Source organism: Solanum pennellii, chromosome 9 (assembly GCF_001406875.1).
Source record: "Solanum pennellii chromosome 9, SPENNV200".
NCBI lineage: Eukaryota > Viridiplantae > Streptophyta > Magnoliopsida > Solanales > Solanaceae > Solanum > Solanum pennellii.
Window position 1 is genome coordinate 71,361,823 of NC_028645.1, and position 12,394 is coordinate 71,374,216.

The 12,394-nt window shown below is 35.7% G+C and overlaps 1 protein-coding gene across 3 annotated transcripts; it reads right to left on the reverse strand.

The window, feature by feature from the left end:
- Window positions 1–307: 307 nt before the first annotated feature.
- LOC107031375 (receptor-like serine/threonine-protein kinase ALE2) lies at window positions 308–11,221 on the reverse strand. Of its 3 annotated transcripts, none has more exons than XM_015232714.2 (9): window positions 10,778–11,221; window positions 10,098–10,196; window positions 9,842–9,955; window positions 9,664–9,765; window positions 4,057–4,425; window positions 3,703–3,984; window positions 2,982–3,374; window positions 2,054–2,294; window positions 308–1,274 (listed from the first exon to the last, which is right to left on the reverse strand). In XM_015232714.2, the coding sequence occupies exons 1-9, from the start codon at window positions 10,839–10,841 to the stop codon at window positions 557–559; spliced, it is 2,382 nt and encodes a 793-aa protein (XP_015088200.1). In that variant the 5' UTR covers window positions 10,842–11,221; the 3' UTR covers window positions 308–556. The 3 variants fall into 3 exon arrangements, with proteins under 3 accessions (XP_015088200.1, XP_015088203.1, XP_015088201.1); XM_015232717.2 differs by having other exon boundaries at window positions 10,098–10,181; window positions 10,778–11,219; XM_015232715.2 differs by having other exon boundaries at window positions 3,703–3,975; window positions 10,778–11,219.
- Between the last annotated feature and the right edge of the window lie 1,173 nt (window positions 11,222–12,394).

Genomic DNA, 12,394 nt, shown 5'->3' on the forward strand with positions numbered 1-12,394 from the left:
AAGATAATTGTGGAATCAGCCAATTTCACAGGTTCTGTTGGAAAAAAGTTCTAAAAGAATATTTTCTGATGACGAACATAAGATGATGAATTTTTTCCCCAAAAGTAATAGTATTTCAAAAACATTTTGTATACTAGACACACCAAAGATCATGATTATAACTACAGTTGCCATGAATTTAAATACGAAAAGTGCTTAGTTAGTGAGCAAGCACCCGTCAGCTTGTAGGTCGAAAATCGAACACCTACAACAGTTATGTCTCAATCTCAAGCAAGTCTCAAGAAACGTAAAAGAAAAAGAAGAAGACTAATAAGTAGTTCAATCCAATATTGGACTAGAGAAACAGTTAATTTGGCAACATATACAACAAGGAGTATCTCGTTTATCTTTCCTGTCTGTATTAAAATGAATGTAAGATTACCAAAATTAGAAGGCTTAGTCCACTCTCTCCATGAGGATATAGCAGCAATATCAAACTCCTAATCTACACCAGAGAACCGTCTTTCGTTTTCCAAATAGCAACGGCCTTTGGCACTGTACATTTGACAAAACCACTCTAAAATGAAGCATCATAATTGGTGCCATCTTTCCAAGCATGTCTTGGAAGAAGTGCACCATGTTCACTCATACTACCCCTTAACCTATAGAGGGCTGGTTTACTCCTAACAGTCCTCAAAGGACCTGATCTGTTGCCATGGCTTAATAAGCCAGCCTCTCCGCCTAGATTAAAGCTTGAAGCAGAAAACGGTCTGTTTTCAAACTCTTCAAGTGGACCAGAACTATAATCCATTGTCATGAAATTGGAGGCTTGTCCATATGTTAATCTTGGTGTAAGCCCACCAGCATTCCACCAACTGCTGTCAGAAGGGACACCTTTGAAATCTGAATCTGGCAAAGAAGACTCTTTCTGGCTACATCCATCAGCACAAGTTTCATCATTGTCGTTATAGATGAGTTTGAGAGCTTGCACAACTTCTCCCATAAATGGCCTTTGAGTCACCTCTGGGTGCACGCACATTGAAGCAATAGCAGCCACCTTTGCCATATCATCAAAGTCATAGGTTCCAGCCAAAGAAGGATCCACAAGTTGCTCCAAACCTTCTCTAGTGGTCAGAAGAGGCCGTGCCCAAGTTACCAGGTTTTCTTGTCCAGGAGGTTGAGACATATCCACAGGTTTTCTTCCAGAGAGAAGCTCCAGTAACACAACCCCATAACTATACACATCACTTTTAACAAGGAGGTGTCCCGTCATTGCATATTCAGGAGCAACGTACCTGCAAACCCAGAAAATAGGGAATGTTAGCAACTGCTTCATAGCACAAATGCAGGTGTAAATGTACTCTTTGCAGCACAGATTGGAGTTGCAAATAAGGTAGAGTATAAAGTTGGTTTATGAACAAAAGAACTAAAAACAAGGAATCAAAGAAAAAAAAAACAGAATATATCTGTTAGGACAATCAGAGGCAAATAAAACACGAGGCCTAAGAAACTAGTTTTAAAAAGTGTAACAACATGATTTCGCAATATCTAGGGGTATTGATCACAGCCTGATGCATTAGAGAACAACAGCCTTGGGCTGAGATAATCATCCTCTTACTGGGGTGACAGAATTTCAGGACAATATTGGCAGTGGATAAATATCCTTGCAAATAAAGCGCTAACCCTCACAGTTTACCTTTTCCCCTTTTGTTGTTGGAACTCAATTCAAAAAATACACAGGAAGTACTCTCACACTATCTAATCGTTTTCTGTAACATCAATATCTTTATGTCAGCACAAATTCCAAAATCAATTTCACGAATTACACCTCTAGAACACAGACAAGCATACTTGATGAAGGATTTCACAAGTTTTTGTTAGTTCTCATAAAAACTTCCTACAGATGATCCAATGGAACCAATAGAGCTGAAAAAGGTGATGCTTTAGTATTAATTTATTCTTCATTTTTTTTCTCTAATGAGTATGCTTCACTAGCATACCACACATTTGTTATACTCTTATTTGAGTGAATCGAGACCACTTCAAGATTAGTCATGATTAAGAGATAATATACCCAAAAGTTCCCATGACTCGAGTGGATACGTGGTCACTTCCTTCGGTTGCTTCCCTTGCTAACCCAAAATCTGAAACCTTAGGGGTGAAGTCCTCTTCTAACAAAACATTGCTGGCTTTGAAATCACGATGAATAACACGAGGATTAGAATCTTCATGAAGGTAAGCAAGTCCCCTTGCAGCACCAAGAGCAATTTTTAACCTCACATCCCAATCAAGTGGCCCTTTTATCCTGTCTTTTCCTGAAATATAGCAGTAGAGTACTGTTAAGGAGAATCACACGATAATATGTTTTACTTGCCAAGGCAGAAAGATATTTTTACACTTCTAGTTGGTAGAATGCTGAAGCACTTTGTTCACTCTGAACCTATTCTGGTAGTGACAATCAACCAGGAAGAATGAGAGGAAACAAAGTCCTGCCAGCTTGGGTGGAATTCTTCACCATTGGGGGCAGCAAAGCAGAAGAAAGGAAGGAACATAAATGCAAAATGTGAGAGACAAAAGGTAGCTAGGACCACCGCAGAAACTGCAGACAAAAGAAACAAGAAAAAGAAGAACTGGTCCTGGTAGGGGAAAGAAGCTGTGCTGGCTTAAAACTAAAAGAAGGAAAAACAAGGATGAGGTGCATACAATGCCTTCCTAAAAGTCAAAAGATTTGCCACAGAATGAAGCTCAAAGAGTAAAGAAACATCCTCGGCAAACCTTTTGTAGAAAATTCACTTAATAAATTAACTAAAAATGTCTCAAGAAACATGGCACTGGTATTAGCAATAGAAAGGAAATGAGTAGTCAAAGGAGTACAAATTGACTGCGATAGTTCTTTCACATAGGATGACTAAATTATAAATGTGCTCTGGACTGCAAGATTAATACTAGTGATATAAAGGAACTTTGAATAGAAATGAAGGTAGGGGATATAAAGAATATACCATGCAAATGAGATTCCACACTACCGTTCCGGACGATTTCATATATCAAGCTGCGAGTCCGCTCTTCACTGCATATACCAATTAATTTCACCAGATTACGGTGATGCAACCGGCTTAACATCTCAACTTCAGCAATGAATTCACGATCTCCATTCTGGTTATTATCCCTCGTAAGTACTTTCACAGCAACTTCTGTTCTGTCTTCTAAGATACCATGATAAACACGTCCAAATCCTCCTTCACCTAAAACTCTTTTTAAGCTAAACTTGTCAGTTGCCTTCTCAAGCTCTGCAAGTGTAAATGTTTTGACAGAAAGGATTGAAGCGGGCATAGCAGAAATTAGGGAAACCGATGTTGAGCTAGCTGTGCTACTTGATATTGTTGACCCGATTCCTGCAAACCAAATATGGGTGTTCATTTGATTTTCATGACGTGCGGAATTGAGAAGCTTAGAGAAGTTAAAAGTCCTTAATAATACAGATCAGTGTATTATTTTTATTTTTCTTTTTATTTTGATAAAGAATACAGATCAGTGTATTATTTACAGCAGAAGATGATAAAATGAATTTTCTTTTCTTTTATACATATATTAAACATTAAAGAAAAAGTAGCGTGGGTAAATTAGACATATTTCCAAAGTCACATATCTGCTTCATCACAGTAATATCCCACCTTCAAAGGTCACTGATGAGTAATTTAAAACAAGGAAACAAGTACCTACCCTTGCCAGATCTCTTGTGCATAGATGACGTAAACACAGGACCAACAGCATTTGATGGTCGGCTAGTCCTCCTGCAATTTAAGAGGACAACCAGTGCACCACAACATACCACCAACAGTACTAGTGCTGATGAAGCAATGAGAAAAATGACTCTGGGATTCATTTTCTGGCTCTTGTTTCCAAAGTCAGCCGTAATAGGGAATTGTTGATCGACAGCACTTCCAGTTGGACCATTACCAGAACCAATGCCAGACGGTGGAGAAGAAGGCAGCCCTGGGATAACTTAACTAGATTATATTGCACCATAACTCCATAAGTTAAAAGGAAAATGATAATAACCAGTTAGCATTATACCTGGATACATAATATGCATCACATCATAATCCCCAAACATCGTTCTATTGAGAGGCATCTTCTTTTTCCAGAATCTTTCATAGATCAGCATAGCTGTGGTGTTATCAAACTTATCCTCCAGGGGAACCAAGTTAATATCAACAATTGTTCTTTCTTGATTTTGATTATCAGCACTAGCTCCAACTACAACAACTTGACTTGGACGTAGATAGGTTCCTTTTGCAACCTCAATACCCAGATCTCTAACCACAGGAAATATAGAATAAAGCGACTTGTCTAAGAGAAGTCTGACTTTCATTGGAAACACACAAGTGCAAGGTGTAACAAAAGGAACAGAAGCAAATGGCTCTGCACAGACCTCGCCACAACCTGCAAATTTGTTAAGAATATTCAACATCAGATATCATGTATGAGGAACATAACTCTAGGATAAATGATATAGAGGATTTAGATTAGCATGTTAAGCATGTCAATGATGATTTCAATTAATATCGTATACAAAAACGGAAGGTAGGGGGGAAGTTAAACAAATAAAGCTGTTCTATCCTTTGGGCTCTATTATGCTATTAAGGAATTTGTTGACAGTTGATATGTAGCAACAAACATAAATAGAGCATTCCTTTCACAACCAATACATAAATTCAAATGGAATCTAAATCTTTTTCCCATTAGCTATTTAGCAAACTCAATCATGTGATTGCTAATTAATTTTTATTTGTCTCTATCATCCTTACTATGCAACTAGTGCCACCCCTCTTTCATCTGTTTTGACCTAATTAATTCTGACACCAAACTCAGAAATATAATGAAGGCACAGAAGCATAATAAAGAAAAGAAAACACAACATACAGTAACACTTTCCATCTCTGTAATATGAGAACAGTTAAATGTGAAATATTCTCCTCACACTGAAAGCACTTCCACTACTTAGTTTGCCTCAACTCTAATTGTCCGGATGTCATCTAAAAAAAGGAACCTTAGAAACAGAAATCAGACAGGTCCTAACACAAAACCAATTATGTGCTAGATTTTTGTTTAAATTTTACAAGACCTACATGCTACTCGTTGGGACACCAGAGGGAGATTTTTTCCTATATTTCACATTTGTGAAGTCCTTTTCTTACTTGACCACTGATGTTCGGCATTGATTATCTCACATTTAAGATCCTTTGCCGTTATTTTAGTAAACTTTGATTCTGCCGTGCTTATTACGTGTATTTTCTGTGTAGGAATAGTTTTCAAGCTACTTAGCTAGAACAAATGATTTGGAGCTTCAAAGTCCGAGTAGAAGTGCAAGAAACTCAAACGAGATTGAGTCGGGGATCAAGGACGTACATGTGAAGGATGGAAGAAAATTGATAACATGCATGCAAAACAGCGTGCGCAACACATTGCTCCAGCCTTGCATGATGAACCTAAACGAGTTGGTGGAGCACAGGGAAAGTTGAGCATGCACGACGCTGGGTGCACGTAGGCCAAGTTGGAGCTGATTTTTTGCAGTGTTTTATTTCAAGGGTGATTTAGCCCGGAGTATGTTTGTACACGTTCAAAATAGGTTAGAAACTCATTTTTGAGGAATGTTTGACCATAGAAGAGCAAAAACTCCAGCTGATTATAGGTTTCATCTAGTTTCTTTTTCTTCCATCTCATTTATATTTTATGCTTTTCAAATACTCGTGATTCTTTCCATGATTATGAGTGGCTAAGTTCTTAATTATGAGGTTCTGGATTGTTCATGAATGTTGATGTTAAATGGTTGATATACAGGAAATATTTAAGGCAATTCTTGTTAATTCTATTCTGCTAGACATAGAGTTAGATAACTTGAATAGGCTTTTAATTGTTTGACAAAAAATTGCAGTAATATAAACCTTGTCAACCAATAACCTATATATCGTCAAGTAATTAGTTTAACTGGAAAACTCAGCGGGATTGACGTAGATACCGTAACCCTAGATTATTCACATTTATTGTTCAACACTTACTTGCTCACGTTGTTGTGCAAAAGTTTTCAATTTAATTGCTTATTAAGTAATTGTAGCGAGTACTTAAATAATATTCAAGAACTCTTGGAAAAACACTTAAAGAATTCATTTCAGTTTGAACAGTACTAGCTAAAAATTAGTACATGTGAGTACGACATTCTACTCTTATCATTATATTACTTGATTAACTACGTACACTTGTGTGTAGATGGACCATAACAAGTTTTTGGCACCATTGTCGAGGACTTAGAAATAGCTATCTATATAGTTTAAGTTGTTATTTATTAATTGTTCAGTTTTACTTTTTGTTCATTGTTTTTGTTTCCTCAGGTGTCACTCTGTGGATGGAAAGAAGCAGAAGCTTCCTCCTTACAATCCCAAAGCAGAGAGAACACTACATAGGTCAAGGAGGAGGGTTGAGGCAAGAGCCAGCTAAGTTATCACTCTTCACTTTTGGTGTTGCGCCTGTGTCGACATGACATGGGATCCATGTCCGATTTGGTCAACTGATTTTGGGTACTTTGACGAAAATTGATGGGGAAATCTGGACAGTTTTAGTGATTTCTGTAATCAATACAAAGCTAAGGTAAAATTGGAGAAAATAGAATACCTTTATATAGAAATTTCTATGTCACTCCTTATTCTTTAATCACTTTCCAGGATTCTCCTCGAGTTCTCCCTATGATATCTCATATTTTAGATTTTTACTCTATTTTTAGATATTTTAATTATTATTAGGCGAATCCCCACACTCATATCCATATATGGATTCATATCCCGGATCTTAAAAATTAGACCATGAAGGATCCAACCTCTAGATGCACACCCTTATCGAACACCCGCATCCAAGTCCGAGCAACTTAGAGGACCAGAGTTGCGGCAAAGCTTAATATTGTGGAACAACCACAACAATTGGAATGGAAGCCGATCAAGTACACCACGTGATTGAGGCTGCAACGCCTAATCTGGCCAATATCGGCCTGACGAAAAGGATCATTTTGAACAGATGCTGCTAAGTTGCTTGAACTCAGGTGCATGTGTCCTATACGGGTGCAGATCTAGATGTTGGATCCTTTATGATCTAAATTTTCATATTTGGGGAAACGGATCCATGTATGAATATGCGCATGGGGATTTGGCTAAAAATAATTCAAATATCTAAAAATAGAGTTATAAAACCTAAATTATGAGATATTATGTGGAAAACTTGAGGAGAAAATATTGGTCAAGAGGAGAATCCTAGAAGAAGATAAAGGGAAGGGAGTGACAATGGATATTCATATATAAAAGATTTTCCATTCTCTTTGATATCATCTTAGTTTTTGTTTGATGACAAAAATCATTGAATCTGTCCAGAATTTCTCCCTCGAATTTGGTTAAAGTACCCAAAACGGTTGACCAGAACGGGTATGGATCCCACACCCACGTCGTGTCAACACGGGTGTGGCAGTGAAAGTGAAAAGTCCGAGCAACTTAGGAAACAATAGAGGTGCAGCTCATCCAATTCCAATCTCAGGGGCAGCCTGTAGGTCTCTCGCAATCTTTTGTATCTTAGCATGCTCTTATCTAATAAGATGTTAAGAAAATAATGTTTGTCTCCAAGCCACAAGGTTCTCATTCATCCCCAGTACCCCTCTGAATCAGGCATCCATGTCTCTCCTTATCTTTTGTTCACTTTGTCTGGTGATTAGCTGCCCAACTCGAAGATTATAAATTTAAATGTGCAGAATTATATATTGATGGTCATATACCATCCATCTAAATCTAACTTCATCTTATTAGAGCCCAAGAAATACCCGAAAAGAAATCTTAAAAGAGTCTAAGTTTGTGAGAATTTACAATAGTTTGGATATTATGTACAGCATCTTAGTGGATGGGACAATACTTCCATAGTCTACATAGATCAGGGCCCTAAATGTTTTTGTATTAGGAAAATCACAAAGCAGAAGATCCCTTTGCAGCCTACTATTAAGTTTATGATATCTAGATTCTCTATCTTATATGTAGAATGCCCTAGTTCTGTGTAGCACATTATCAGCAGTAAAAAGTATGAGGTGCTCAGTGTTAAATGGACTAATATATTGATCATATAACATTTTACTTTTAGGAGTAGAAGTAAATCTCATATAGGTCCCCTGTCCTATGCAAATTGCATTAACTTCCCATTTTAATGAAGTGGATAATAATTTAGGATCACAGGAAAGAGAAACACAGGAGATCAATTCAGTAATGAGAGTAATACATTTAGGAACAAGAGTAGTACATCAAGAGCATATCTGGTTTGAAACTTTAAGGTAAAGGAGATAATACCCTCCGCATAAAACAGAGCATTATCAATACAGCGCTTGGCTATCATATTTGTTTCGTGCAGAGATAATGCATGCATAACGTCTGCATTTTTCTCAGAATTCAACCCAGAATAACATTAAACATATTCGCTATATAGTTAGGACTTAGGAGTCGTTTGGTAGGGTTTTTAAGAATAGTATATTGCTAGGATTAGTTATACTTGCATTATCTTTTATCAACTGTTGGGTTTGTTGTATTAAATGAATAGGGTGTATAAGAATAGGAATAGTACTGGTATTTTTAATAGCATGATTTACTATGTATAAGAATAGTACTGAATAGGGTGTTATATAGGTTGAAAGCACTACCAAAAGGGATTAAATAATATATGTTGCCTAATTACCACCTACCAAACAAACCCTTAGAATACCATAGTTAGTCTTAAGTATCACACTTTTTACGTAAATGACAAAATACACGACAAACTATTTCTTGTTTAGTTAACCATCTCTCACTTATTAATCTCTCTTTTGTTTCCAAACTGTTTGTAGTGTTGATTTCAGAATGTAAGAATTTTTTCCTATAATAGATTTCACATCTAAAATCAGGATTTCATTATTCTTTATTTATCTAAAATATTTTAGTATACACCATTTTATCTTTCTTCTTAAAAATTGTTGTGTATTTGAGGTAACTGAAAACTAGTAGTATATATTTTAATTGAAATTATATTGCATTACACTAAATATTGCTTATCACAAAAATAGTTTTATCTCAATTACACATGGTAGTAAACTGGTAATAGATTGGATAAGGTTTTATTATTGGCCAAGAGTGTTTTAGGAAACAAATCTTTATCCAATTTACACATACATTTTAGACCATCCACATTATATTTCCGACCGGAACTGAGCATCCAATAATAAGTACAGTACTTTAGTCTATATATCACCATATTACAAACTCCCTACCTTAAAATCATGTGCAACTTATCAGAAAACCAAACAACCCCTTGAGGGTAGAGAAAGTATGTAGCTGCAGTGCTAATGAGGATGAGGGGGTTCGTTGGCAATTCTAGACATCTATGAAACAAGTTGAACAGATCACGATTGTAACATATAAGCTGACAATTATAACCAATATACATGCAATACACATGTTATATATAACCCTTATATATATATATATATATCCCTCAAACACGGCAACCTTGGCCTTCATCCTATTTGCATTTCATTTTTGCCTTTGGTCCATATTTTGTCCTAAAATTGAAGTAATGAAAGAGAGTAGCATAGGATTGACAGGATATTATCAATTACAACAGCAATAATACCTGAGCCCACTGCAGGAGATGGGGAAACACGGGCTCTCGGCCGATTATGACGATGACGGTGATGTCCAACCACTCGACTGGCAATTGGAGCAGCAGCAAGGCCTAAAGATTAGATTTCCCCATCAGTAAAAGCTCAAGAAGTTCTAAAAGATGGTGAGGGAAGAGCAACTCTCAATACCTTGAGATGCAGGGGAAGGAGCAGGCGCCCTAGAGGGAATCATATGTGGTTTAAAATGGTGTCTATGCGGTGCTGATATTGGAGCAAATGAGACATGAGTTGACACTAATCTTGCTGCAAAAACAATGTAAGAGATAATTAAGTATGTTCCAGATTCACATTTATCACTAAATTGGCATAACAAGTGGCTTCTCTAATCAGTCAACAAATAACAACACAGAGCCATAAGAAGCAGAATTTGAAGAATCAATCTTACCATCTCCTAAAAAAAGTTTGCTTGCAAAGTAAGGCTTGTTTGGCGGTAGAGTAGGAGACAGGTAAATGTGTGGCAATGTTATCCCTGAAAAGTATAAAGCTTTAGAAGCAAATAAGTAACCAAACTTCACATACAGAAAGAAAAGCCAATCGTGCATGCACTAAATTTCACAGATTGAAAGGTCTTATCTGAAAGGGAAAAATATCTTAAAGTCGTGAAAAACAGGATAACTGAAAAGGAAATACTTCTAATCTATAGGCTGCAAGCATCCATTAACTAATGCCTGTCTACCCCCTTCCTTCAAAAAAGGTAAGGGCTTTCTTTATACATCAATCATGCTGCATTACTAATACAAGTTGCTGTCAACTATATAAGCTCTCTATAGTTATATCTTTTCAAACAGGAAGCCGCATTTGTTGATTCTTGCATTGCAAAGTAGTCACCCTAGAACCTTTCCTCTAATTGGAGTGTGCATTTTAATTCAAAAATTCAAACCCCAACAGTTCTAAACTCCACAGAAATGCCTGGTAAAATCCCACCAGAAATTTCATAACAACCCATCAACAAATGAAACAGAAACAGGAAGCAAAAGAAGCAAGCATATCAAAATGTGCCTAATTCCAGCATATCTAGGGTTCTACTCGAGCAAAAAAAAAAGGGGTACAAAAAATATAAATTACCTAGAGTAGTAGTAGTAAGCAGAGTGAGTAAAGAAAGAAGAAAGAGAAGCATCAAAGTTGGCATCTTCTCTCTCAAATGGGCAATTCCCAAACACCATCCTCAGTAGTATCAAAGCATTCTTCTCTAGGGTTCTACTCAAACTAAAAACAAAAAAACCCTCCATCAACTAAACTTCCTTCACTCACATCCGAATACTGCATCTCTAACAACAAAATGCAGCTCCCCAATCAATCAAATTCCCTACTTCACAGATCCATAAAATCCGGCAATGCCTCAAACAAGTACCACCACTGCTGCACAAAGAACCAGGTTTTTTACAAACGACAAATGATGGATCTCCGCCACGAATTCAGCTACAGATATAGAGAGAGAAAATAGATATAGAGAGAGAAAGTGAGTGAGAGAGAGTGGAAGGTGAGGGAGTGAGTGGGTGGCTTTATTGCCGGTGTAGCCACCAGCACACTTGCTTTCGCTAATTGATGATTGTCTCGTACACGGCCCACCTCTGCGCGTGTACAACACGTACTCATTTATTTATTTATTTATCTATTTTTATGGAAAAATATGTTCCCGCCTAAATTAGGATTAATTTTTTTATTTTTTTGAGTCAAATATAGTCGTACTTCTGACGTATGAACACAAGGACCTTAAATCTGTCTTTTTCCCTTTTATATCCACCCTTAGTCTTCTCCACATTAGTACACTTTATCAAATCAGATTCATATTTAATTAGATTTTAATATAAATTTTAAATACATTATACTGTACATTTATTCAGTAAAATATTATAAAATAATAAGTACAATTTTGTAAGGAGTGTAATCTATTTCAAGTTTTAATATTTGTTTGTACAAGTAATGATAAGGAAATTCGAGTTTAAGGGTGTGTTTGGTATAAGGAAAACATTTATCAAAAAATATTGTTTTTAATTTTTTTGTATTTGATTGGATAAAATATTTTTCGAATCAGTTTATTTTCCTTAAATTTAAGGAAAATGATTTATCTTCAAAAATTAAGGAAAATATTTTTAAAAAATATATTTTTAATTTCGATTCAAACATTTATTTTCTACTTTTTAATAAAAATAAAAGATATTTTCTCAAAAATATATTTTATTCACAAATTAAACACTAAATAATTTGAAAAATATTTTCTACTCACCAACTAAACATAAGAAAATAAGTCAAAGATATACTTGTTTTCCAACAAAATATTTTCTAAAACATTTTGCATGAAAACATTTTTCTTTATACCAAAAACACCCTAAATAGACACATGAGAGATGAAAAATGCAAATAAAATTTATTTTTTTATTATTTATTTTTTTGGAGATAAACGTAAAAAATACACCTAAATTGTCTTTTTTTGTAAATCTCATACCTAAAGAATTGGGAGTGTGAATTTTTCATACTTAAACTGCTACTTATTAGTTTGAAACACACTCTCTCTTTTATTTGAAAATATCTTACCACATGGCATTCAACATGACTAAAATATTCCACCTTGACAAATTAAATACTAAATTATTAGTATTAATTAAGATTAAGGTATTATTATTCTTAATATTTTTTCTTACCCACTCTATAACTTCCTTCTTCCCTTTCCCCCCCCCCCCC

Coding starts and splice junctions, on each gene's coding strand:
- LOC107031375 (XM_015232714.2), bottom strand. CDS start 10,841: ATGCCAACTTTGATGCTTCTCTTTCTTCTTTCTTTACTCACTCTGCTT. Junction 3,985..4,056: donor GATGCATATTATGTATCCAG/GTATAATGCTAA, acceptor AATCTAGTTAAG/TTATCCCAGGGCTGCCTTCT. Junction 1,275..2,053: donor CGAGTCATGGGAACTTTTGG/GTATATTATCTC, acceptor CTGGGTTTGCAG/GTACGTTGCTCCTGAATATG.